Source organism: Sinocyclocheilus rhinocerous, unplaced genomic scaffold (genome assembly GCF_001515625.1).
Source record: "Sinocyclocheilus rhinocerous isolate Xijiao unplaced genomic scaffold, SAMN03320098_v1.1 scaffold368, whole genome shotgun sequence".
In the NCBI taxonomy this organism is placed as follows: domain Eukaryota; kingdom Metazoa; phylum Chordata; class Actinopteri; order Cypriniformes; family Cyprinidae; genus Sinocyclocheilus; species Sinocyclocheilus rhinocerous.
Window position 1 is genome coordinate 962,410 of NW_015664681.1, and position 27,940 is coordinate 990,349.

The following is a 27,940-nucleotide window of genomic DNA, read 5'->3' on the forward strand; positions in this document are numbered from 1 at the left end:
AAAAACAAATGGAAATCATCATTCACTGAAAGTACCCATGTTTGTTTCATGAATGAATCATACTTGGTAGTTGGAACCTTTTAATGAATCATAGACCCAGTTCACAAATTGGACTCATCTGGTTCTGGACTCAATGACCCAGATGCAACTGTTAACAGCTCACTGGAGTGGAAGATTATCAGTGAATGAAATTTTGATCTGTTGTGATTCTGTCTTCAACACTGGTCAACGCAAATACACTGAGCTTCTGTTTACCATATTTACATGCTTGTTTAATGCACCAAGAGCCAATGAGGTCTGTTCTCATGCATCAAATGAGCTTCAGTTTACCTTATTTGATGAGTTCTATGTATGTGCATTGATTAATGCTTTAATGCTTTTTTGCCTAATTTAATCTGTTCAGCCTATAAAGTGATTGTGTCTTTTGAGAAGACTCCACCACATGAACCACCTGATTCATACTGATAATTCTTACAATCTCTTTGAAGCCTCAAAGTTTCGGTTGAATATACGTTTAATGGAGAGACAGAGATTACTCTGGGTTCAATAAACATATCTTAATTTGTGTTAGTTTGGAATGATATAAGGGTGAATAAATGCTGACAGTTTTTTGGGGGGGTGAACTATCCCTTTAAACTGTTTCTCTCTCCCTCTCCTACACTGTATGTTTATCTCCCCTCCCTTTCAAGTTCTCTACAATCTATTCCACTCAAACTCTCTCTCATACTGCTCTCTCCCTCCACATCTATTTCTGCACCTTTCACTTATTTCACCCCTTCTCCCTCCTCTATCTCTCTGTCCATGTACTATCAGTATATTCCTATTAATCTGTGCTTGCAGTCTCTGTTTTGACTTGAACTCGCACATAGGCACGAGAGTGCTTTACATGGGCTACAGGCTAAACGTCTATCCTAATTAAACCCAGAATTAGTCCATCTGTTGAGCAGTTGCCCACTGTTAGGACTCCTGTGTCACTGCAGATGTACTGGTAGCATTTAAGGATACTTGTACAACAGTCTACAGTAAGGTTGCCATTTGGGTAATTATTTCTCCTGGCTGTCCCATTTCTGATCAGATGCTTCTTCACGAGGCAATTCGCAAATCAAGTCACATCAGAACTGCCCAAGTGGGTCTTGTGACTCCAGCCTTGGGACTGTCAATACCCTCCAGCTAAAACCTTCATAGGTTGTGTAAAGAGCAGATACCAGGCATTCACGGTAAGGCAGCAAAGGTAGAAGATGCTGCTGACAGGGGTGGTGTGATGGAGATAGAGAGAGGAACATGGAAGGGACAACACCAGGAGTTAAGGGTCTCTGCTGTGTTTCTCTGATAAAAGGCTTCACAGCTGCATCCGGCACTAGGGAGCAATTTTCTGCAGTGGGGAAGGGGGAGGGGACTACCAAAACTACACAATGCAATGTACAGCACCATGCCACAGACAATGTGGGCAGCGTAAATGAAACAGCTGAATTATACTGAATCCACTTAAGGGCAATTTGACCATAACAATCATACCCAAAAATACAGGGTTAGGTCCTACCAAAGTTACTATTAATTGGGGCCCCACTTTATATTAGGTGGTCTTAACTACTATGTACTTACATCAAAAAATATGTACAATGTACTTACTGTGTTCATATTGTATTGGAAAACACTTGGTATGGGTAGGTTTAAGGGTGGGTTAAGGTGTAAGGGATGGGTCTGCACTGTAATTATAAATGCAATTACAGAAATTAATTACAGATGTAATTACATGCAGGTATTTTAAAATATATATATAAGTACAATGTAAAACCATGTATGTACACAATAAGTGCATTGTACCAATTAATTAATTTATATAGAAGCACATAGTAGTTAACGCCACCTAATATAAGGTGGGACCTTAATTGGTGTATAATGTTAAATCTGCCAGATTAGGAGTTTAGCCCATCTGTTCTGCCTTGAAGGCTATGGATGACCTTATGCTATTGGGTTAATGATATGTAGGTTCAGCAGTTACTTAAAAACGTACCTTTAGTTTTTGGTCTCCGTATGCACAGTACATTCACAACCCATTTAACAAAATATTTAACAACAACACTACTAGCACACCTAATTTTATTAACTTTAAAATGTATTAATTTTATTTTATAACACTTGCAGGGAAAACATGGAATCTCTTTGAAATGTTCCTAAGGCCCAAGAGGGAGGATACAGAGTGAAGATGAAGAGTGACAAGAATGAGCAATAAACCACTAAATATAAATTTGTTAGCCAACAAGGAACAAAATGCTGGGAGTTCATTCCAGCCTTAAATGAGAAATACATCTAATCCCAAATAAGAGCCCATCAGTGGAATCAGCTCTGCTCTACCAATCATTCCTGCGCACATTCCTTCAACATTTTTCTGAACGATTAATTTATTGCGTATGACGCAAAGGCTGCGTATTCCTCCATAGATTCCTCTGTGTACATCTTCCAGTGTTAATAGCGGAGACTGAATGTAATCTACATAAATCAAGGGTGGGAAAGAGGGGCTACGAGGACTGTTGCTGTCTGCCTCTGATCTCTAAGATGGAAAGCATGGCCATTGTGAGAAAAGGCTTGTGGGAAGGGGGCGCAGCCATGATAACCAACCACTGCTATCCAGCACTTACTAAATGAGAGCCAACTGAAGGCTGGAATATGTCTGGGAGACGGCAACCCCCTCAGACAGAAACACACTGACAAATTGTTCACAAAGTCAGCCCAGCAAGACAGTCAACAGCTGACATTTCAAACAGGCTTTTCAGGCTAAAAACAAAACATTCTTTGTGCTGATGAAGATGTTGTTTCTTAGAGCATAATTTAATTTTGCCCTCCTAACTATATTATTTTAAACAATAACCTCACTCCATTAATCAAAGAAACCAATTAGATAATACAGGTAAATTTTGATATTACAGGCCACTGTATTTAAAGTGATAGATCACTCAGAAATTATTACGCATGCATGCGACATTTAATAAATCATGTATGGCTTTCTTTTAAGCAACACAAAAGAAGATATTTAAAAAAAAATGTTTTAGTGCTTTTTTTGTCCATACACTGAAAGTCAATGAAAACTAATGTTCTTTTGGACCCCACTGATTATTATCGTATGGACAAAAACAGTTAAAAACATTCATCTTTTTTTTGTGTTCTGCATAAGAAAGTCAGTCATATACAGGTTTGGAACGACATGATGGTGAGCAAATGATGACAGAATATTCATTTTTGGGTTAACTATGCCTTTAAATTGGAGAATAATCACATATGATATGTAAATATTTCAAAACAATTTGCATAATTTGCATATTCTAAATTCCATAGTAAATTCCATAGTATTTGAAACAACTCATTCAAAAAACGTATCAAAACATCTCTGTTTGAGCATCTCAACATGTCTGGTACAGACACATTGAGAATGAGTTTAGTGCAGCACTATCTGTTTGTTCCAAAAACAGTAGACATTACTTTCACACTTCTGTTTAGTGCTGTTAACAGTTATATTAGTTCTAGTGCTAAAACTGTGTTTTTCTACACTACGTTCTGGCAAAGAAGAGCAATGGCATCCCGTATATGCAGAAGCACTTCCTGGACTGAAATGAACCCTACGTGCACTGCAGCAAAATGACCATACTTTATGTGGTTCTGCAGGCAGTGCTTCATTTCCGCCAGCGCCTCTGCAGTAACGGACACTCACTGGCCCTGAGGTAGTGTGTATATATAGCTTGATTATCTCCATGTCCATGCTGGAAGTGCAGTGGAGGCCTGGGGCTCATCCACCACTCTGCATGGAGCCTGCCCATACAAGCCATCTAATCCTGACCCAGCGAGAGGGCTCTGTTTCTGCCCGTGACAGTGTGCGTGATTCAGGTACTTCGCCGCTTCATTAACGGGCCTCTTTTGGGACACCCTGACAGAGTGAGGGAAGGAGAAGAGGAGGCTATAAGTAGAGTAGTGGGGATATGAACAGAACGAATTAGCGGAAAGAAATACACAGTAACTGCATGAGTCTCATAAAGCAGTTATTGTTGCAACATTATTGTTTTTCACTACCACTACCACAGTCCAATCTGTCTCAGCCAGTGATCTCCCGTAATCTTCCTCTGCATACTTTCAACTGACTTAAGCAGCGAGGATGCTATGTGCGATGGCTGAAGCATCACAAAGAAACAGGGAAGGCAAAAATACAGGCACGTACATCCGTTTTGATTTGGGAAGGTGAGGGAGGGGGTAAATTAAAGTAGAGCGTCCTTTTTACTGTTTCCCATGGGGGTCCCGCTTTAGCTCTGAGAACTCTCTCTCTCTTCCTCATCCCCAAACCAACCCCCCTTCCCATCTATCCCTACCCCTCCCCCAAGCTCCTCTTTCTCTGTGTGAGTCTCTCTCATGACATATGGGCTCTCCTCTTCAGCGGCAGCACTGGGAAGCGGCGTTTATTGTGCAGCATTCTCTCAGCAGCCATGCCAACGGCGGCAGAACAAGCAGGAATACCCTCCGTTAACCAGTCAGAAGCAAACCCGCTCATCTAACCACGGGCTACACAAGGATTTATTTTAAGAAGTGGTGCCAATAGTGTAATTGCCGACAGAACGTTCTATCTGCAAATGAACAGTGTGTGCTGTCTCTTCTGTTGAACTTCTGTTGCATGCATTTACAGTCATCACGTCATATAAACATTGTTAGCACTGGTTGCATATTGTTGGGTTAACTGAGAAATCTGACCATAATTCAGCATAGTTTAGGCAAAAATGAAAATTCTCATGTCATTCCAAACAACTTTTTTTCTTTTGAGGAACACAAAAGAAGATATTTTGAAGCATGTTGGTAACCAAACCATTTTGGTGACTTCCATTTTACGGACCCACTGAGAGATTTTCCAAAATAACTTTTTTGTGTAAATAATGACAGAATTGTCATTTTTGAGTGAACCATCACTTTAAGACCCCGTGGAATGACTTGATGATTGCAGTATATTTTCAAGTGACAATTTATTTTCTAATTGAAATAGGAAGTTGGAGCAAGACATATTAAGGGGTTGATTGTCCGACAAGTTTTGAATAGCGAAAACCTTTAAGTTTCCATTACATCTATGAACCGTGATCTTCTAACAGCAGTTGCTAGGCAGAAGCAGGTGGTCAGGGACATTCTTACTGGACAAAAATGTAGAGACTACCATGAGTGTAAGTTGAGTCATCAATATTTTGGCCCATTTTCTCACAAGAAAGAATCTCTGTCAGAATATGGACTGAATTAACGTACTAAACAGTTCTCAACCATTGATGAATTGCGTTCTTCAAGTATGCAGGTCTATATTCATAGACATACAACACCCACCATGTTGGCACTCTCATTTGGCATGTATTCTAGTTGACTTGGAAATACTATTAGCAATTACAAAAAATTTTTTACTCGGGTATTGTTAAGTATAATTTAAACACAAGTAACAACTTTCCTGGTATCTATAGCGCTTGAAAAGATCCACCAACCCCACAGTTCTCAATTTTTTTGAATCTGATGGCTCCTCAGCTACTTACGGGACTTACAGGAGAGCAAAGTGTCTACACTTCAGAATCTCTGCGGAAACAGTACACCATCCACACATATTAGTTGCCTACTATTTCATAAACACTGTATATTCAACCATCCTACTGACTCAATGTACTGCTGTTCATGTAGTATGTTTGGACTCAGGAAGAGACTGAAATTTTTAGATGTTGAGAGTAAATTTAAACATGTCCAGGACACTATATGGCTTCGAAGCTAACAGACACAAACTAAAAGCCACAAAACTGAAATTACAATTTCAGGAGCTAATAATATATCATAAATTGTCAACAATTCATCTATATGTCTATGTTATGACTGTACAGAGTGCAGCCTTACTGGATTCTTTTAATGGGAAACGCCTGAAGACCTGACTACAAACTCTGGCCTCTGTGTTCTTCAAAACACAGTCAGTCTATACTTTAACAGTTGCAGTTCATGTGTTACATAACAGCTGCAGGCACTTGGATACGAATGGCCAGGGATGTCGATTCAATAACTGTTCTCTACCAAAGCCACACCAGAAGAAGCCACTGGCCACAGAACATTGAGCACAAAAAAATTGCCACCAGATCAATACTTCTTCCACACTCCCATGTCATACAGCAATTCGCAGCAATAAGCCGACATCAGCATAAGAATAACCTTTGTCATTCATTGTGTGGTGTTATAAAACCTAGATGATTATTGTTTATTACAACAGCTCAAATCAGCCAACAACCTTTCAGTGGCCTGTAGCAAAACTAAAGCAAGACTGGTTTCTCAAACTTCAGCACCACCGGACTGCAGAGGGAATCAGGCTGAACACATGGTGCACTACGGATGCAGCAAAACTGTCCCAACAGCAGCAGCAGCAGCATCCGAGGGCCACCTGTACCCTTTTGTCAAACATTCAATTCTAGCTCTTGTACAGGGCAAATTGATTCAGCAGTGGGACCTGCAAATGCAACCACATCCCGTTGTCTGACAAATCGGGATTAACGGCATTAGCCAGAAGCAAAGCGGAGCCGCAAAGCCAAACTGTCATTTGCGAAGACAAGTTCCTTTTATAGAACGAAAATATAACGTTTGCCAACTTGTTCCACCCAAAAAGCATTCTGCAACTGATAAGATCTCACCGGATGGTCAGAAAAGTAGGCTAAAGTCCTTAATCTGCGGAAAACCTCTCTACACGACATGTCAGCGCACGCAAACACACACACACACGCATCATATTTAGTCATCGCGCAAGTGTATAACTGAGCAGCGGTGATAGCGCGTCACCATCCCTGATCTCAAGCACACAAAAGGACAAACCTGTCTGTCCTTTGCCAAGCGTCTTTTCCAGGCGATACGGTCCCACGTAATTCGCATGTTGGGAGCTGTTGTCGTTTCCCGACGATGACATTTTGCTTTACACGGACGAAGTTGCGATGCCGACAAACTGCTGCAGTTCGGCAGTGAAGTATTTCTTCAGTACCGCAGTTATTTCCCCGCCCAGCTCTTGCTCCAGACGCTGCCTCTCTCTCTCGCTTGAGGATCGGTGGGGCTGCTGCTCTCCTCCGCGTCTCCCTCTTCTCTCTCTGTCTGCTGCCGAGCGCTCTGATAATCTCACAGCAGTGTGTGTGTGTGTGTGTGTGTGCGTGATGCTCAGCCCTCGCCTGCCTGCGTGCGTGCGTGCGCGCATAACACACATTTTTCATCATAGATGCTGAAGAGCGCGGACTGAATAATCAGTGTCTTAATACTGCATCATATGAGACATTATAAACCTCCTTGATTTTGATGCATGCGTTGTGCTGATTATTAAAAAGTTAGAGATTTTTATTTATAATTATCTATATACTTACAATTTAGTATATATTCTACGAATAGCCTAAGGTGCAGGGTGTGAAGAATTAGAGGCACGACGAATTCCATGTTTATGAGACATATTAATCTAGCAGTAGCTAGTTTTAAACACATGTCGGGTAAATGTTCCATCCCCCACCTATATAGTTCAGAGGTCAAAGCGCAGAGGTCTTGACCTTCTTGACTGTATTTAACAATTAAAATAATACGACAATCAATAATTGTGACATAACCTTTTGAATCATTATAAACAAAGTAAAAATGCATAACTCATTTTACATACCATTTATCCACGTTCCATATTTTGCATGCAACTCTGTTGATGAACTCGATATTACAATAAATAAATAAATAAAAACATAAATTGGACCCTTTCCACAGCATTGGGGGAGTAGGCCTAAATAACCTCATTACATTTTCTCAGTGTTTACACAAATTAAGTTGACTGTGTTAGCCATTCAATCAGTTTTATTGATTTGGTCTGTTTTAATGCCTATTTAATGTTTACTGCTAGAAAACCGCAAAAACACACAAACAAGGATTTTAAAACTGCATTCCCCAAATTTTAGCAACAGGGTTGCAAACTCTATCGAAAATTAATAAAAAATAAAATGGCTCATATCTAAATAGTTTCACCTCCTGACAATCAAACATTATGAAGGGTAAACAGTTCATTTTGCTCACTATTTCATTTATTAAGGTTTTTATACTGTCTTCTTTTTTAACAGTTTCAAGACACATTTTCTGGAAAGTGCCTTTTTTGAAATTATATACAGTTTTTACAAGCAGGTACTTCAAATATTTGGTAAAAATGTATCTGTTTTTTAACATTATCTGTAAATTGTCATTTTGTTATACTTTCAAATCACATATATAGATTTAAAAAAAAACACTAAAAGACGTGTTTTTGCTTTGACCTAATCACATGGCTCCTAGCTACTCTTTGAGAATCAGGTGCTGCAGAGATTTTGGCCTTGTTTCAGTATATTCCCAGGCAACTTACTTCAGAGCTTCTTGAATACTTTGAAGTCACTCAGAACATCTGGCCAGGTTGTATCTTATCATCTCATCCTCACACCCTCCCTTTCTCCATCCTTTCCCTTTTAACTCTCTTGTTGAGAGTATGGCTTGTAAACAAGCATCTGTCTATCTATATATGGATAAGGGCTATGCAGAACTGAGAGTTCATTTTTTTAGTTATTCCAAAACATCATGTCACTTGTATGATTTCATGAATGTTTTAGCGTTACAGCAAGACATCTCTACAGTCTGAGACTTCAAGTAGTAGAGGACACTCTGGCGTGATTAAATCAGAGGTCAAATGTGGTTGTGACCATCTGCATTTATTTTTATCACAGAAGCTGGAGATGTAGTGAAAAGGCAGATGAGGCTGACCTTTAAATATCTCTCTTGCACATAGACAGACACTTACTGCAATGAATGACCGGTCATTGGTCTATACCGGTTGACCTGTAGAGCCCATAACAACAGGGGTTTTACAAGCACAAATTCCCATTAATTAAATGCATCCCCTTCCCCCATTTCATTTAAGTCATTGTCTAAGCTGCTAAAGCCATAACCAGACATCTAAATCAATCAACATTTTCTTTTGTCATTTAGCAATGGCTCACACAATAGGAAATCTGTTCAGGGTAAAGTAAAACTACCCCACTTCTGTGGAATCAGATCATTCTCCTGTCCATTCGTTGAAAATATTCTGAAGTTTAAAGGTCCCCTGAAATGCTTAGAAACACGCAGCGTTACTCTATGTGTTGACGTCATTTTAACTGAAACAGGAAGACAGGGCGGGACATATCAAGCAGCCCCGCCCCTTTTTAAAATAGCCAATAGCGTTCGTTTATATCACAGCTTGGGCTAGAGCCATTCAGAGCCGTTGAGCTCGGTAAAGCCGCATTTGACAGGGTATGTCAGCCACAATCTCATCCATATTGCTATAAAATATAGCATTCTGTGTAGAATTCAAATAGCTCCGATACATTTTGTGGTCTGCGCCGACTCGCGCATGTGATCCGCTCCGTGCTATAGTGTCTCGGACCGGAGCAGAGTGTGTGCGTTCGGTGGTTAGCGTGACACAGCGCGAAACCAGACTTCTTTTTTTCCTCAATGGAAAGCTTATTTACACTGTTTGAATCGTTCCCTCTCCCCTGTATAGTGCACTACGTGCCATTCACTGTACAGAAAATGCTAATTCTGTGGACAAGTGACCGATTTCAGCGCGGCTTCAGCGTCTATTTTATAGTGTAGGGGGCGGGCACTTCGGATTCTAGAGAGCATTTGATTGGACAGAAAGTTTGATGAGAAGCTGAAGCACGATGTGACGTCAAAAAAATCATTGAGCCGTTTTGGCTAACCTGAAGACTAACATATTGATACTAACACCCAAAAAAACGTTCATTTTGATTTCATGGGGACTTTAAGTTCGTTTTAAAGGGTGAAATAGAAATGGCAGGGTGGGCAGGTCTCTTCACTCAGTCTAAAATGAAGGCTGGACACGCTCAGTGCTCAAAGAAAATCAAATATATTAAAGGACTGGAAGAGATGTGTACACTAAAACTCAATCTCTATGAATAAGTGCCTGCTTGAAGTTTGATTAGTTTGGCACTTTTTCCAATAGAAATTAAAGGAGTCTGAAAAAGAGCTATATCAAATAGGCCTACTTTATGTTTTGAATTATGAAATATTATGTGATTAAAGTAACATCCTATGCTGTAAACAGTTGTGAGAATCCCAAAATATAGCTTTACTTTAATACAAGTGCTGCATTGTAATAGCCTTAGAATGTGCCTCTTAATAACAGATGGCTGTCCTTCAACATAATTTGTTTGTAGAAATTGCCACCATCGGGTTCATTAGTGTAAATAAAAGGCCATTTAGTGGTGTGTGAATGTTTCCCTTCTTGTCATATTTGCTTGGAATTACTGACCTCTGCATTTCATATTCACTCACTCACTCATCCAAATGACATGGATGATAGGAAGGATATTAGGTTGATGTTCTTCTATGAATTTATATTTGCTAAATATATTCCCATGGAAGCAGATTTATTCTTCCAAGCAAGGTCCATTAATGATAAATTAGCTCTGCCTCTGCGAACGCAACACATTTTGCATTTCTTCATGTTCTGTACTATGCATATTTTGGAATTCATATAGCGTGATTATATTAAAGATGAATTTCAGCATGAATAGGAAACTATTACAGAGAGCGCAAAGCTATTCTTTCTCTCTTTCACTGTTCCGCTCTGTTTCTTTGGTTTCATTCACCTTCCATTTTGATGATTAACCTTTAGCTCAGCTAAGGTGACTTTCACTAGAAGTTGTGTCGTTTTTGCAATATACGAGACCCGAATCAGAGAAAGTCTATAGGGAAATATAATAAAGGCATACAAAACTTCTCTTATGAGAGAAAATCAGACCGATTGAGTAACTGAAGTGGATTTGTACGTCCTGCGTTTCTGGACCGCAGCAGCTGCAGCTGGGTATGATAACTCCTCATGCAGGACCAAGTCAAGCTGTGCTGCTGAGCTTGTGACACTGCTGCAATGCCCTCTTCAGGACACCTCAGAAACAGGGCACTCACAACTGCAATCTGCACTTATTAAAATGCTTTTTTATCTGATATGCTGAGCATTAGAGGACAGAAGCAATACCAGCCAAGATATTGTTATTAGATTTTTGTTGCATTTAGCCACACAATAATAAAGGAATCTCATGTTGTGAAAATAAAATGGCATTTTGAAATATGATGTGCCTTGTTGTTTATATTTCCCACAGAATATTCAGCTCACCAGTGTTGCCAATACTGATCAAAAGTAAACAAAGTAAAGTAAAACATAAAGTTAGATATGCAGTAGTTTAAGATACTGGAAGATATGTGGAATTCCGTTATTTAGTTTGAGAAAGCTTAACAAAACTAAAATATTAAGGCACCTATATTTTCCATGTATAAAAAAGACCCATTTATTGAGAATAATTTAAGGCGCTATAATATAAAGATGCGTATGTTTCCAGCGTTAAATAAATATCAAATTCATTTAATGTTTTAAAAGTTTCAGTCAGTCTCTTAAGATAGAATGTTAAAGGAATAGTTCACCAAAAAAATAATTAGCTAAAAATGTACTCACCCTCAGGCCATCCAAGATGTAGATGAGTTTGTTTCTATATCGAAAAATATTTGGAGAAATTTAGCATTACATCACTTGCTCATCAATGAATCCTCTGCAGTGAATGGGTGCCGTCAGAATGAGAGTTCAAACAGCTGATAAAAACATCACAATAATCCACAGGTAATCCACATGACTCCAGTCCATCAATTAAAGTCTTTTGAAGTAAATAATAATAATAATAATAATGAAAAAGCATGTTTGTAAGAAACAAATCCATCATAAAATGCCTTTTAACTTTAAACCATCACTTCTGGCCAAAATATGAGTCCATAATCCATAACACCTCTTACACCAGTAAAAAAGTATATCGCCGGTTGTCCTGTCACATCAAAATCCACCAACATAGAACTGTTTTACACTGTTTTTACCTATAAACATTGCTTGGTCTGTGTATATTTCTCTCCTGTTTTGGACAAGTTCACTGAAGAAAGCAATATTTTGGATAGAGAACTCATATTTTAGCCTGAAGCAACATTTTGAAGTTAAAAACATCCTTGATGATTTTTTTTCTTTATATTGTCTCTATATTCATTTAAGATGGCCTTAGGGCGAGTACATTTTCAACAAATTAATCGTTTTAGGTGAACTAATCCTTTAACTTTGACAGTCCTAAAATTAATCAGTGTCATGGAGTATTTCCTACAACGACATGCAAACAGATTTCTCCATTAAAAATAGCATATGAGATCTTGCTCATACACTAGAAACACACCATTTAAATATTCACGAACTTGCATTCTACCTGCTCGCCTTTTCTATTTGCACTCTAGACTGCTTCACTTTGTGGGAGGAAATGCGGTAAACTTTCATTAGAAGTTGTCACACAATCCTACTTTCTGAAATCAGATGGTTGCCAAGCAGCAGTATGTGAATCTATCATAAGGTACATCGCTCCAATTCAAAAATAAAGAGCAAGAGAGAGAGCCTTTTCAACAGCTCATTAATATACCACTACATAAAGTAGGCTTAGGAGAGAATAAATATATACTGCTCATCCTTAATTATAATTAGAGAGAGATGTTTCTGGGGTAAATAATTACTACATAAGGCACAAATTGTTAGTAATTAGGAGGAGACTCTGGTGCAAGCAGAGATAATTAAGTCTGCACTGCTTAAATAATTGCACAGTGGCTAACAGAGAATGCTGCTTTGCAATTGTAGTCCATTCAAATCAATGCAATTACATTAACCCAAGCTACATAGTTAACCCCTAACTTAATGTAGAACACAACTCCTCTACCCTTTATTATCTGCCTGTTCCTAATGTGTGGGCCTTGATTTTATGCTTATTGTTTATACCATTCTTTATGACGACTCTGGCATTGCTTTCTGGGTACGTGAAACAGGTGGTATACCTTATTCCTGACCATTCAGTGCAGTATGTTTAGGGCTGTGTCCGAAATCGTTCTCTATACCCTCATTCACTACTCCTTATGTTAGTCTACAAATATACGTATACACCACTTTAAGGAGCGACTAAAAACAAGCGACAAATTCAGATACTGAATGCACCATAAAATGGCTGCCGTTTTTGACACTTAGCCAACTAGCAACTTCTAATCTTAAAATTTAACTAGCTTGTATAAACCTTAATTAAACTCCTCCCAATCAATTAAAAAGGTACTTAAGGTACGGTCACACTTTCCTATGTTTGGAGAGTTAATAATAATCCATATGATCAGGAATTTTACATGAGGGTAAAATATTTCTCCATGCAGATTTCGCAGTAGTTCACCCGAATTCGCCACACCGACCAACTGTGACGAACTTCTGTGTGAACTTCATACATCACTACACTATTGATAATATGCCTGTGAAATTTCGTGAATGTCTCACACTTTACACCTGTACTATGGACGCCACTGTTCGCTGTAATCCTCACAGAGCATTATGGGTCTTCTCCAGCCTTTGAGTGTATATCAGCTGAACACATATGCATTATGGGATTGAATACATCCACTATGGCAACACTACAAATGGCTGTCCCTTTAAATAGTGCAATATTATATAAGGGTATAATGGGTGATTTCAGGCCCAGCTTAGGTTTAGGGTTAGGTGTGAGCTTTAGAGATACAGACCAATCACGTAGCACCCTCAAGAATGTGGCACAAATCCGGTGCTACTTTCATGTCTCTCTTATCACACCATGGACTCATTCGCTCATATTTCAAACAAATGTAACTGCCGTCATATCAGTTGTAGTGAAAATGAGTGTTGTTGCAGTGTCTTTCTTGATACTAGGCCGATTGTTTTATATGTTGTAATGGTAAAATTATTTCTGTCATGACAATTCTCTGAGGGATTGGCATGGTAATGTACATGACAACGTTAATGTGTTTGGTCTTGGCGGAATAGATCTACTATGCTGCTACTGCTGCGGTAGAGCAAATACTGAGACTTGCTACTGCCAAAACATCCTTTGTTGTAAGGATGTAAGAAATACTGCTGCTGCACATATACATGAAATAACCCCCATATGGCATACAAGAATCACCCCGTAGCAGATCTATACAGGTGGAGCTGGGGAAGGTGGAGGGTTTCTGAAGCACGCTGTAACTGCTACAGCAAGCACTAGTCATATATTTGAATGTTGAGCATTATGTCATTATGTCACACCGTGTCTACACCAGACGCGGCAGTTGTCGTGTCGCGCCGTGCTGTGCTGCAACAGCTAAAGTCTGTCTACACTGGACACGACAAAGCGACCGTTGAAAATCATTTAAAATTTGTGTCAATACGTCATAAATAGAACGCGGCAGCAGTTTACTGTCGGGGATTTGTCGTGTGGTGTCGTGCCGCATCTAGTGTAGACAGCATCACTGATTATAATGAGTTCTATAGTATTTTGTCGCGCCGCTCGTGTCCAGTGTAGACACGGTGTCAGATTGAGTTAGACCTATAGGACTGCGCCATCTAGAGTTTCATGCCAGAATTTTGTATAAAATAATATGTGACAAAGAGGGTTTCTGAAGCACGCTGTAACTGCTACAGCAAGCACTAGTCATATATTTGAATGTTGAGCATTATGTCATTATGTCACACCGTGTCTACACCAGACGCGGCAGTTGTCGTGTCGCGCCGTGCTGTGCTGCAACAGCTAAAGTCTGTCTACACTGGACAGGACAAAGCGACCGTTGAAAATCATTTAAAATTTGTGTCAATACGTCATAAATAGAACGCGGCAGCAGTTTACTGTCGGGGGTTTGTCGTGGGGGGTCGTGCCGCATCTAGTGTAGACAGCATCACTGATTATAATGAGTTCTATAGTATTTTGTCGCGCCGCTCGTGTCCAGTGTAGACACGGTGTCAGATTGAGTTAGACCTATAGGACTGCGCCATCTAGAGTTTCATGCCAGAATTTTGTATAAAATAATATGTGACAAACTGACCATCCACACAGGATAATTCCTCGTCTGCGGCCCAAGACGCTGGGATAATATCCAGCATCCCTGCAATCCTACAAAGGATAAGCAGTTTGGAGAATAATGGATGGATTGTACAATAATTAAAACTTAAATCAACATTTTATGTCCAGGTATTTACACTTCATGGCTCTGATCACCTGGTCAAGACTTATTTTAAGAAAATAATTACTTCACTGTACATTATCTTTTACTTATTTGCACTATATTTTGGATTAAGTGTACCTTATCACCATTCTTTCTGTATGAAATTTCCAATAAATGAAGTACATCTCATTTAAGATCATAACACACCCTGTTTATAAGACAGAAACTCAAAAACTCTGAAATTCAAAAATAGCAAATATGACCTTCAACCGCTGGTATGAGCAAATTTCACTGGCTTTCTGTCAATCCAAACAGTCTTTCATTATTTGGAGGGTGAATTTCAAATCCTGAGGCTTTCACTTTGTGATATTTTCACTCTGTTCCCAGATATACAGATCCTTTGGGGATCCACATTGATCAGTTCAGTCAAACACTTGTGCCCTGAGTTTCACCCAGAGAGCTTTCTTAAACGAAGGTCAACAGACTGTCAGAAAGAACAAAACCTATAACATTCCCATATAATGGGGCTTCCGCCGGACAGACCATCAATGTCTCAGCTTTGTCTTGTCACTGCAGGCTACGACCGCCACTCCAGCTGAGAGCAACGGCAATGACCTGACAGCCAATAAACATTTTCGCCAGTTTCCTCTGCCTCACACGCAGAGGCCAGTAAAAATCGACAATGCCAAGGTGACACATTAAGCCCCATAAAAATATTTGTAGGCTCTGTGCTTTTTTACGAGCATTTTGTCGAGTGTTTACGGGCCTGATCTGAGATACTACATCAAATACATGGTACACTAAATCAAACGCGACTTTTGTCACCTTTCAGATAAAAGACACTGAGAAGGGTTGTAATCTGTTCGGTTCAAAAAGGACACGAGAAGGTTATCAGTCAGTGCAGTACCACCTCAAGCAATCGAGGAAAAGAAATATGGCAAAAATCTGAATTTCGACCAAGATTGTGAAAAAGCAGAGAGGGGTGGGTTAAAAGGCGCACAGGCTGTTATGAAGGTTAGTGATTGAGGTTAGCAACTATGACAGGCCTATTAGCTCTAACATCTCCACCTGCTGACACATCACTGCCTAGCAGCAATGAGCAAATTAGATTTAACATCACATCCAGCCGCCACGCATCTCCTGTCCCCCTCAACCCAAACCAGAATCGCGAAAAGCACAGGTTCCAGCGGCGACGGGCTGTTTCTTTCTCTCGTGTGCAATAAAAGCTGATTAGAGTTGAAACAGTTGACCGGTCCTACCCTCCTTCACAGCTGCTGGATTAGAGGCTGAAGCCCATCATCTGTGAAATGACATTTCAGATGGTCCAACAGGGACAGTCTGGGGTGCAGACTGTATGCATGCAAGTGTTACAGGGTAGAAAGGGGCACAAGACACAATATGCAAGGTCACACATCACAGCTAAAAGGTTCATGTGAAGAGGATGATAAACATTTATCAGTCATGTGGTAACAGGACACACTCTTCATTGAAAGGTATGAAGCCCAGTCGTTAGTAGCGATAGACATGGGTTCGAATCAATCGTGTCTCACAAAATATCACACAAATATGAAGATTCATCAGTTTGCTGAGTTTAGAGCATCAGGCAATGGAGACAGAAGTAGATTTACATTTAAAAAAATAAATAAAATTCAGAAAAAGACAGAAAAATCAGTCCCTCAAATAAAAATAGCTTGAAAATTGGTTTAGAAATTATTTTAACAGAAATTACTAGTAAATTTCAAACAGTTACAAAGAAACGGCAAGTAACATTGAATTAAACATGAACTTCTGAAGTAGAAAAACTGAAATAGTAGTTTTATTTACAACTTGTGTATGATAACAGAAGACTTACATGGCACACAGGAATACCGTAATTCTTTAATCTCAACATATTTCAAATCTAAGGCTACAGCTTTACTAGATGACATGAATGGATGACATTTGCAGGGTTGCCAGATCTGCATATCAAAAATCGACTAATTAAACCATTGTAAATACAAAAACTTAACCTATGACATTCCGTAAAATGCATATTTTCTTGTCACTGTTATGCATTACACACAATTTTAACTTGTGTGTAGTTGTATACAGTCTGTTTTCATTTATAATATCTTGACAGCTGGTGAACAAATTCCTTTGGTGGGAGTGGTAATCTTTTATTTTAGAACTATTTGAAAATGAACCATTAGATTACGATATAAAATTAAAACTTCAAGATATTCCTAACAGGTTTTTTATAGAAGTGTCTGTAGATGACATCATCATTTTTTAATAGCTAGCAGCAATCCAGTAGAGACCAGTCAAACTGTTACCATGGAAATGAAACAGTCAGGCTCCCCACCAGTTCCCCTCCTTCACAAAAATCTCATTACTATGTCTCATCATCCAGTACAGTTTTATCATTGGTTGAATATAAATTGGATCGAATAAAATATTTCAATACAGGCATTTCTGTCAAATATAATTTAGACATTTAACCTGTGAGGGAATAAAATAAATAAATTAAAGTAGCCCATTTTCATAAGAAAAACAGCAAATTTGGCAACCCTGGTCAGGTGTTCAAAGCAGCTCTTATTATATTTTGCAATGTACCACCAAATAGAAAAACTAAATTTGTCTCGTTGATTAATATAATTTTTTATTTTCTCCTTTCAAGTGACAAGTATCAAGTATTATATGCAGTTTGTGATATTGTGATACTAATAAAAAAATAATAAAAATGGTAAAGAAAAAATGAAACTAAATAATTATAGATTTTACATTTTTTAAATCCTAAAGCAAAGGTTAAACATCTAATGTGGCAGTGTAAGGCATTCATATAAGCAGACCCAGATTTAAGAGTTTATCTTGCTTTTATTTCAGATTTTCATTTTTAAATACCCTTATACCTCCAAGAGATGCACAATCATTTTGTTATTCCCTTGTTTCCCTCGATTGTCAGAAAAACACTTCATCCATGATTAAACCAGCAATCTACAATACTCCCAAGTATCTTTACAAAGAAAATGTTCCCTTCATACTTTGTGGGCTTATGCATCACATCTCAAATAGATATACAAGTTCAATCTCAAAATGTCTGCATAATATTCTTGTCATTAAATCTGCAAGAATACCAAGCACATTCTTGTAAACTGACTGCATAAGAACTGTAAATAAGAATGTTATGATTGACATATAACACGTATAAATCACAAGCAGGACTGCAAAGGTGTGTTAGGTAGTGGACAATGATAATGATAAAGCATAATGATATAATTCGATTCTGAGATGTTAAGAAGATTGATTTACTAAAAATAAAACAAAGTGCTGATTTGAAGAGAATTATTCACAGGTACATATTAGGAGATTAAACGATATAAAAATAAGACATTCAGGTAGAGCATATTGAATGCAATTCTCAAACTTCTTTCCCTTTACCCTATTTCCGAAAAGACACTTTAGAAGAATATGAGGCACAAGTTACAAAAAGTGCAACGGTTGCTGTTTTTTAAAAAATTTTATGAGGCGATGCTGAACTCCATAGCGGAGCAAAAATATATCTTGCAAATGTTTGATTTCCTTCCATTGTTTTTCTCTCTGCGAAGGTAAGAACCTCAAAGGTCACTTCATTTTTTTACATAATAAAGATATATTCAAAGCACTTGTTGTTTTTAATAATGACGATATGAATGTAAACTTGAATATTTTGGTCCTGGGTATATTAGTTACCTTTCACATCTTTCTGTACTTAGAAAGACTGTGATTTATAAAAAGGAGGGTCCCGAACCTCCTGTTCTTGGATAAAATGTAGGATCCTTGCCATATAGTACATGTGTTACAGCTGAGAGGGGGAATGATTTATTTGGGCAGGTCAGTACAGGTCACTGAGGCCTGCTATTTTCCGGGCCTTCTGCATCAGGGCTCTCAGTTGGAACTGTTTTCTGGAGAGTAGGCGCACATGCTGCACACAAACACACACAACAGAATACTCTGTTAATATATACTCAAATATTGCATTTTACAGTTTAGACCACGGTAACAAAAAATGCACAGGGTACAGTTGAGACTAACCTTAAGAAAGACATCCAAGTCAATGACATCTCTGCGCAACGCTTCACCCAAGTAGAAGATTGTGTCTTCTATGGCATTTTCTTCAGCGTAGAGGTTCAGAATCTGCTTATACAGAGGAGCGGTGGGCAAAATCACATCATCAATATCATTGTTCTCAGACTGCTTCTCCATTTTTCCCAGAGCAGCAGTCAGCTCATCATCTTTCTGCTTAAGGAGATCAACGTTTTTGTCCACATCAGCCTGCAATTCAATGGAAAGCACATTATTATTTTGTATTTTATATTTAATTTATACAATACCTTGTTAAAAGAAGGATTTACTAGAAAGTATATATACAGTAGAGGTAAAAGCATAAGTCACTATTAGCTCAAGTATCAATAAGGTAAAAATCAAAATTTACAAAACGTTTCTTGTACCATCTCCAGGTCTAGTTTGGTCACCATCTCCTCCAGCTTCTGGTGGCCTCTCTTTAGGTCCTCCTCTGTCCTTTTCAGTGCATCCAGCTCTGCCTGTGCTCGATCCATCTCTTCTTTCATCCGCCTGCGCAACTTGTCACTGACTGCAGACACCAAAGATGCACGGATTGTGTCCTCACCAATGGTGCCGTCACGCGTGGGTCCTGAAACACAGCAAAAAACTAAAATGTTTGCAAGTGTATCAAAGTACAGTTTTTTGGAATGGGTTTATGCATACTACCATTCAAAAGCTGGGTCGGGAAAATTTCTTAAATGTTTTTGAAAGAAGCCTCTAATGCTCACCAAGGCTGCATTTATTTGTTCAAGAATACAGAAACAACAGTAATATTGTGAATATTATTACCATTTAAAATAAGTTTTCTTTTTTAATATTTATATGTAAATTCTTAAGTAATTATTCCTTTAATGGCAAAGCCATTGTGAATTTTCAGCATTACTCCAGTCTTCAGTGTCACATGATCCTTCAGGAATTATTCTAATTATAATATGCTGATTTGCTTCAAAAGACAGCAGCACCCATTCACTGCAGGGCATCCACTGCTGAGCAAATGATGTAATGCAAACCTACTAAATAAATAAAATAAAATAGCATTTAGTCGTTTAGCAGACGCTTTTATCCAAAGCGACTCACAAATTAGGAAAATAGAAGCTATAAAAAGAGCAATAATATGTAAGTGCTGTGACAAATCTCGGTTAGTCTAATGCAGCACAGCCAGGTAGCAAGTTTTTGATATTCCAGAGTCTTGCTTGGCTTCACAATTTTCTGTTTCTCCAGCATATCTATAAACCAGCCATAAGAAGGTGTAATATTCACAATACTTCAAAGCAATGCAATATAGACTGTGTTCCAAATTATTATGCAAGTGACATATCAATAGGATTTCGGTACAATAAAGAGTCAGATAAATAAATAACTGGTATCAATCTCAGACAGGTTTGTTCAATAGTTTGCCAGGTCTTCTTAGGTAAATGGAAACCCTACTTAAAGAGGTTGTTGCACATTATTAAGCAAGTCACAGTTCTCATGCAATATGGTGAGGAAGAAAGATTTTTCTGAAGATGAAAAGTATGAAAATGTCTTGCAAAAGGCATCAAAACAAATAATATTTTGCGAAAAGCAAATAGAGATTATTGAACTGTCAAAAGATTTGTGAGTGACTTAGAGCACAGAAGATCTTGGTCAGATAAAGATTTATTAAGGAAAGTTTCTGTCAAACAAATGAACTGTATTGTAATGGCAGCTGTAAAAAAAGCCACTGCTGAGCAGCAAACAGGTGTTTGAAGCTACTGGAGTCTCAAGATCCTCTCCATGCAGACTGGCAGTTGTGTGTAAAGCTGCATTTCAGTCAATGCTAACCAAACCTCACAAAGAGAAACCTGCACAGTGGCTGTAGAAACACATTTTCAAACTGTTAAGCACCATGGTATTTATGCAGCATGGGATAGTGTGTTGTCCTGCAAGAAAATCATTTTATTTCCGAGAGCAGAGCACTATTCTTCATTTTATACCACAGCAGAAAATGGTCAGTTATGAACTCCACATCTAATAATTTGGAACACAGTGTATATTTATATATATTTTTGTAAGGAAATATTAAATAATATTCCCTCTTTCAAGTTTTATAAATGTCTTTAATACATAATTTTATGGTAAAAATCATTGATCGTTTGCTTTGAAAGGTGGGGTTCTCTTTGACAGTACTCCTTCAGATTCTTTAAACATCAAGGTTCAATGAGACTTACAGTATTTCCTTTCTAAAGCATCTGACACATTACAGCTGCAACTTTAGGAAATATGCTGTATTTAATAATTCATGACTAATAGCTCAAATAATTCATAGAATTTTGCACTGAAATAAAAATATTTTTAATGTGGCATGCAAAAAATACACTGACTAAACATGTTTCTTTTTTTCTTTTTTCTTTTTTTTTGCATTTAAAACAAGCTCATCACTTTTCTTATGTGCATCTCTAACACATGACATATATTTGATGGGCCCTGTCTAGATAAAGCTATATGAAAATATGCTAAATAAACACATTACATCTCTCTTCCCTACTGTACATTCAAACATCAGAATGGCTCAACAATGTAGTTACACTGTGGCACCAAAGCTACAAAAAAACTACAAAACATCAAACCAAGAGGTATCTTCAAAAAAATCCAACTTTTGACAGCCAAAAAGTGTCCAAATACTTTTGCTTTTATGTTTAGCAATATAGTTATATTTAAAAATTAAAACAAAAGTGTATATTATCTTATATACAGCAGAATTTATCTTTATGTTTTATCCTAATTGAAAATAAACGCCACTTTCATTTGTAAGTGCGGTTGGTTGAAGTTTGGAGGCACAGTAAGTTAAGTAAAGTCTTACCGTAGCTGTCCATCACAGGTTTAAGATCTTTATAGAGAGACGTCACGCTTGTTATGTCGCGTGCTGTCAGATCCCTGTATTTATACATCTGCGTACAAAGAAAAAAACATTACCCATATTACGACAAATACACTTTGTAAATAACGTCTCTGGTATGCAAGTGTTTTACATACCTTCGACAGCGTTTTCCGTAGGGAACTTTCGTTAATTGCCGCCATGCTTAAAAAGACTATGAACTAATGTACTACTTAAAACGACTGTACAGCGTTTATTATTTAAATTATGTAGTTGTTGTTGTTATGGACATAAACTAAAATTCAAACCATCGCATCCATAACTAACAAGGAAATCACGGCTGAAATGCATTGTCACTTCCGGTCAGATGACTGATGACGCAGAACTGACGTGTACGTGCTTTACTACAGTAGCTACTGCTAAAATAATATTTTTAAACTTTATAAATTCACCTTTAGGATATAGTAACTAAGTAATATGTGACTTTTTAATATGCAAATGTAAAAAGGATGCTCAGGAAAGCCTCTTTATTTAATATTCTTTCTTAAAACAATAATGGCGGTAGGCACAAATCTTTAATAACACATTGTTAAAAGGAAATTCATTCTTGTCTTCACACACAATAGACACAAAATAAAAATAAGTTATTAAAAATACTCATATTTTTAAGTAGCCTATTCATTGCTGCAAAAACCAACATATTTAATAGCAGAACCGACACAGCCTTTTGGAATTTTCTTTTATGGGAACGCTACCATAACGCTGTGTTCTACCAATTTTTTTTTCCATAAAAAAGAAAACATACAAATTATTTAACGTTAGCAGCAGCAGTTGGCGTACGACAAGTTCAAAACAGAATACAGAGGATAGGTCACGTGTTTGTGGGTTATTTTACATAATGTTAATTCGAGTGTTACGGGAAATGGCCATTAACAACATTATTAAAGTAAAATAATATTCAGTAAGTGGCAGCAATCACGCCACCCGATAAACCCACATTATTCTGTGGCACCACAGACAGTAAATCCATCAAAAAGATCTGATGCCCACAGCATTCTGACAGAAACCCTTGAAGGTCATATCCATAGCTACTGAGATGTGATTTAAAGGGAGAATCATATCCGCCCATGTATGTCCTTGAGAACAATCAATAGACTGTCAGGGAATAAAATACAGCGCAATCCTTTAGAGAAAAATCATCAAATTTCAACCAGAAAGAGAAGACACTCACTGCTAGGAGTTCATCAGATTCACATAATGAACTATAAAGATCTTTGTTGAGATTTAAAATCTGTACTTTGCAAAGAGACATGAGCTACTTTTAAGCAATCAGGAAAGAGAAAGTCCAGACTGTTGCAATTACAAGGCCATATGTTGCCTATGAATAAATATAGAGCACATAAATTAAGGTTCCCTATTATAATTTACAGTAAGGGTATACAAACAATCTGGTGTATTTGTTTTTTTCATTTAAATTTTTCACATTTAAACCTACATCAATCTTCACTCCCTAATGACACAATCATGGAAAATTTACTTCAGAATGGCATAAAGGGGAAATGCAGTTGGAGATTAGACAATATGATATACATGTAAAAGTTTCAAGCTTATGCCCTGAACATGGATACAGCACAGTGCTTGGCAAGAATATCAACAAGGCTTTTCAGTCCAAGCTTTTAAGTTTATAGTAACTTTGCATTCATTTTCTAACAACTATGATTATTATTTGAAGAGATGTTCATTAATCTGTCGTCTTTAGCCAATGCAATTATCTGCAGTGCATTTGTCTAATATCGTAAATAAAATGCATCACATCTGAATATCAAGCCACAATTCATAGACCCTGAGGGCCATTCAAAACCAGAAGCAAACAAAGAATAAAGTCCTCCACTTCTAAATTTTGTCCTAAACCTTGTGCAAATCAAAGACTTATCGGAGGTGTACCCAATAATCGCAATCTATTGTACCATAACCTGTGATAAACACACTGCACATGACTAAAAGTCCTCTTTGCAAGAGAACACCATGAATTATGTAAATTTTATTAGGTTAGACTTGCTCTAAGCAAATGACAATACAAATCTTTCTCACATCCAGACATATGCTAATATAACTGATGTAGTATTTCTCCTCTCCATCTCGTAAAGTGTTTTTCTAACATCCACATCTGACAAAGCAATATGAGAGGTTATTTTCTGAGCTATTACTTCCAGTTAAGAGTAGATAGTTTGTTTAATGTAAATATATTTAAGTGTGACAGCGTCATCCAGTCATAGCAACTTCAGTGTTGAGACCGTTAAAATGAGGTACAACTTATTTCATCTCCAGTGAAGGAGCGAGACGGGAACATCCCTAAGAAGACTGCAGGGCTGCCAGATTAAAGATTTCCCTTTAACACAGTCTGCTCTAAACGTCCAGCATCTGTGTAGGTGTTGCAGTGTTTGTGGTCTGGAAGGCTGCACCGCTCTAAAAGCCACGTCATGCATATTCACTGCAAAGAGAAGGGGAGAACTGAGTACACATGAGCAGCGGTAGCCTATACAATGGCTTAATTATCCAGGAATACTTGTATGTTTAATTGATTGAGAATCATATGAATATATACTAGAATACTTGTATGTTTAATTTATTGAGAATCATATGAATATATACTAGGTTTCATGGTTTAGCAGCTTACAGAATAAAAATGTTTACCAGGATCATGACACCACACAGCGGCAGTTCATACAGCCTTGACCATTGTCATCTGGCGGGTTAAGTTTCCTCAGCTTATGCTGCCTGATTTCACGGACAAGAGTGTAAAAGGCATCTTCCACTCCCTAAAAAGAAACACACACACACACACACACACACAGGTTTGTTTTTGTGAAAAGTGGGGACATCCCATAGGCGTAATGGTTTTTATACTGTACAGACCGTATATTCTATTGGCCTACACCAACCCTACCCCTAAACCTACCCCTCACAGAAAACAAACTGCTATTTCAGATTTTCAATACACTCCATTCTGTGTGATTAATAAGCGTTTTGAAAAGTGGGGACAATGTCCTGAAAAGTCACCTTCTCCTTCTTATACCTATGTCATACCCTTGTCATTATACAAATCCAGTCCTCATGTATTGGTCTCTCATTGCACTGTACTCTTCCTGACCTGCAGTATCCAGGATATCCAACAGACACGTCTCTCCATCAATCACCACCTGTTTCCTATATGAGTCCTGTGAGGAAGAGCAATGCATCAATATCCAATGTAAGATGTTCAATGTTTCTAAATTCTCCTACTGCTCAATTGATATCGAAATATACAGTGAAATATATTCTGTTACTGAAAAGAAAGTGAAAACTGTGGCCTGTTTGACCAAAGTGGCGAGAATGCTTTACCCTCAGATGACATTTTGATGTTTCATATATATATTATATTTTAAATTAGGTAACACTATTCTGAACTGAGGATAAATAAATAAATAAATAACAAATGACTGAAAATACCAGCTTGACTTTACCTCAATGGTTGGGTCGTATTCATCAACAAAGTGGTTCTGAATGAGCTGGATGGTCAGAGCGCTCTTGCCCACGCCACCTGCACCAACCACCACTAACTTATATTCCGTCATTCTCACTGCTGCTGTGTCAGAAGCTGAGGGGAAACAAGGAACAAGGAAATTTGAGAAAACAAAGAATTTGGGAAATTCTAGATGAATCATTACTTGAAAGTCTGTTTATGAGCTGACGAGGAAATAAAACTCAAAGTGAAAACGGTAAAAGGTGGAAGCCAGTCAAAATCTATATAAAGTATACCAGTTTCCTGGAGTGAGGCGCTCATCCTGCCGACAGTATCTAATACAGATGATATTACGCTTGCGTCGTGTGACATAACACTAGACAAAAAGAAAAGCTATTTTAGGTTGCCAGGGGAAACTTTTACAGTACTTTTCCTGACAGTGATCTATTTGTGTTATTAGTTAAAACGCTTGGTGCAGTGACAGAAGAATTTCACTCACAACCTGTGTGATTTAATTCCTTCCAAACTTATTCTGACAACCTACTTAAAATATGGATTCTATAACATATAAAAGGTGACCATCTATGGTCTGCTTGAATTTATTTTCTTTTTTATATATACATAGGCTATATATCTCCTTGCATATGGAGCAAATAACATACCTATATTATTTAATTAACAAAAATACAAAAAGGTTATTAAACAACTCTGTTTTTTGCTAAGAAGATCAAAATAAAGTATGGGTCATCTGAATCGTTGTGTGCTATTAAAAATCAGTCAAGCTGGTTCAGCTGTGCTCAGTGGACACTCCATCAAGTATTCCATTTGAAAATCAATTTTTAGCTCTTCCACCTGTCATGTAGCCTTACCTGTGAAAAACATTTTCTTTTTTCTTGCTGGAAGTTTGTACAACTTTTATATTACTTTTGGGTTCTGGATCATGGTAAAGCATCTGGTCAGACTTTGAATTCCAATTTTTTGCCCATGATATTAGTGATCATACTGTACCAGGGGTGTCACCCTTTGAAGAATTTCACAACACACACAACAATGCACACACACCCATACTTATATATACATATATACATACATACATTCACACACACATACATACGGATATATACATATGTATGGCTGTGTGTGTGTGTGTGTGTGTAATATACAGAAAAAAAATATATATTTATTTTTCCCGTTATTGCTGGAATACAATGACATCACCTTTATTTATTTCTCAGACGATGGAAAATGTAAACAACGTGGTCATTTGGGTGAGCTGATCTCTGCAAGCCTTACAATACATATAATGGCAACCAATCTATGTGATAATAAGTTTCAATAACGTCCCTAAATAAAACCCATCAGAGTACAAAAACTAGTCTTAGCCAAACGTCTCTGGCTCTGTTGGTTTAAATGAACTCACTCCTCCAGCATCGACCATTATTTCCATGCAGAACAGCGCTGTATGTATATGAGTATTTGATAGTTGCACAGCTCGCTACAATGTAACAAACTCGAGATGAATGGAATTCAGGCGCGCTCACTGATTTGACGCATTTGTTTCGTTTTTCATGTTCACTAGGAGTAGTTCTCCAGTTTCGAGATGCTGATGAAATGATTTATGTCCTGACGCCAACAAAATGTTCCGTCCAGCGTCTACAAGGAACATTTTGTTGCTGCTGTTATTCCTGCGCGACACACAGCATAGAAAGACAGCGGCTGGACTACTTACAAAACACACGGCGCGGTTCGCTCGTCTCGACGACACTCAACACAAGTCAATAATATGTCGACATCCTTCCCGCTGCTCCCCTCAAAGCTCGGCTGCTCTTCACTGTTTTCGTCATTAGACAGCGCGTCTTCTTCTTCTCCCGCGGTACAGATTCACTGAAGCAGATGCGATCAACACAAACATTGAACAACGGGCTGCCGGTGTGCGTCGACTGATATGCGAGCAGTGTGTGTTTGTGTGTGTGTGTGTGTGTGTGTGTGTGTAGGGGAAAGAAGAAGAAGAAGAGTGCGCTTAGAGCCACAGCACACGCCCAAACCCTGTGTGTCTCAATACACACTACCACCACACACACTCTCTCAGCCTTACAATACAGGTGGGCTGTCTTATGTTGCAAAACACAAAAACAACCTCTGCTTCTTTCTTTCATTTTCTTTCTTTCTTTCTTTCTTTCTTTCTTTCTTTCTTTGTTACAGAACAATGCCCAAGTTGTTTTCTTTCTTTCTTTTTTGTTACAGAACAATGCCCAAGTTATTTTTCAGTCTGTCTCTTTTTTTTTTCTTTACAAGTAGTTTAAAAACACTGGCAATTAGAAGGAAATTTCAGATTATAAAACACATTCAACGAGTCAACTTTGAAAAAAATAAAAATAAATGAATAAATACTGTATATTTTTGTATACATATTTTGTATAAATACTGTATATGCTCCTTTGATT

At 37.9% G+C, this 27,940-nt stretch overlaps 2 protein-coding genes across 3 annotated transcripts in view; both read right to left on the minus strand.

Annotated features, from left to right (window-relative positions):
- The window catches only part of brsk2b (BR serine/threonine kinase 2b), a 150,260-nt gene extending 143,111 nt beyond the window's left edge, over nt 1–7,149 (minus strand). For both annotated transcript variants that reach the window (XM_016541037.1, XM_016541036.1), the window contains exon 1: nt 6,850–7,149. In XM_016541037.1, the coding sequence (XP_016396523.1) occupies nt 6,850–6,940 (91 nt within the window). In that variant the 5' untranslated portion in view covers nt 6,941–7,149. The remainder of the gene's footprint in view (nt 1–6,849) is intronic.
- Nucleotides 7,150–25,089: 17,940 nt separating this feature from the next.
- LOC107730268 (GTPase HRas) lies at nt 25,090–27,539 on the minus strand. Its single transcript, XM_016541049.1, has 3 exons — nt 27,226–27,539; nt 25,498–25,631; nt 25,090–25,212 (listed from the first exon to the last, which is right to left on the minus strand). Exons 2-3 carry the CDS (start codon nt 25,606–25,608, stop codon nt 25,090–25,092), a joined length of 234 nt encoding a protein of 77 aa, XP_016396535.1. The 5' UTR covers nt 25,609–25,631; nt 27,226–27,539.
- Between the last annotated feature and the right edge of the window lie 401 nt (nt 27,540–27,940).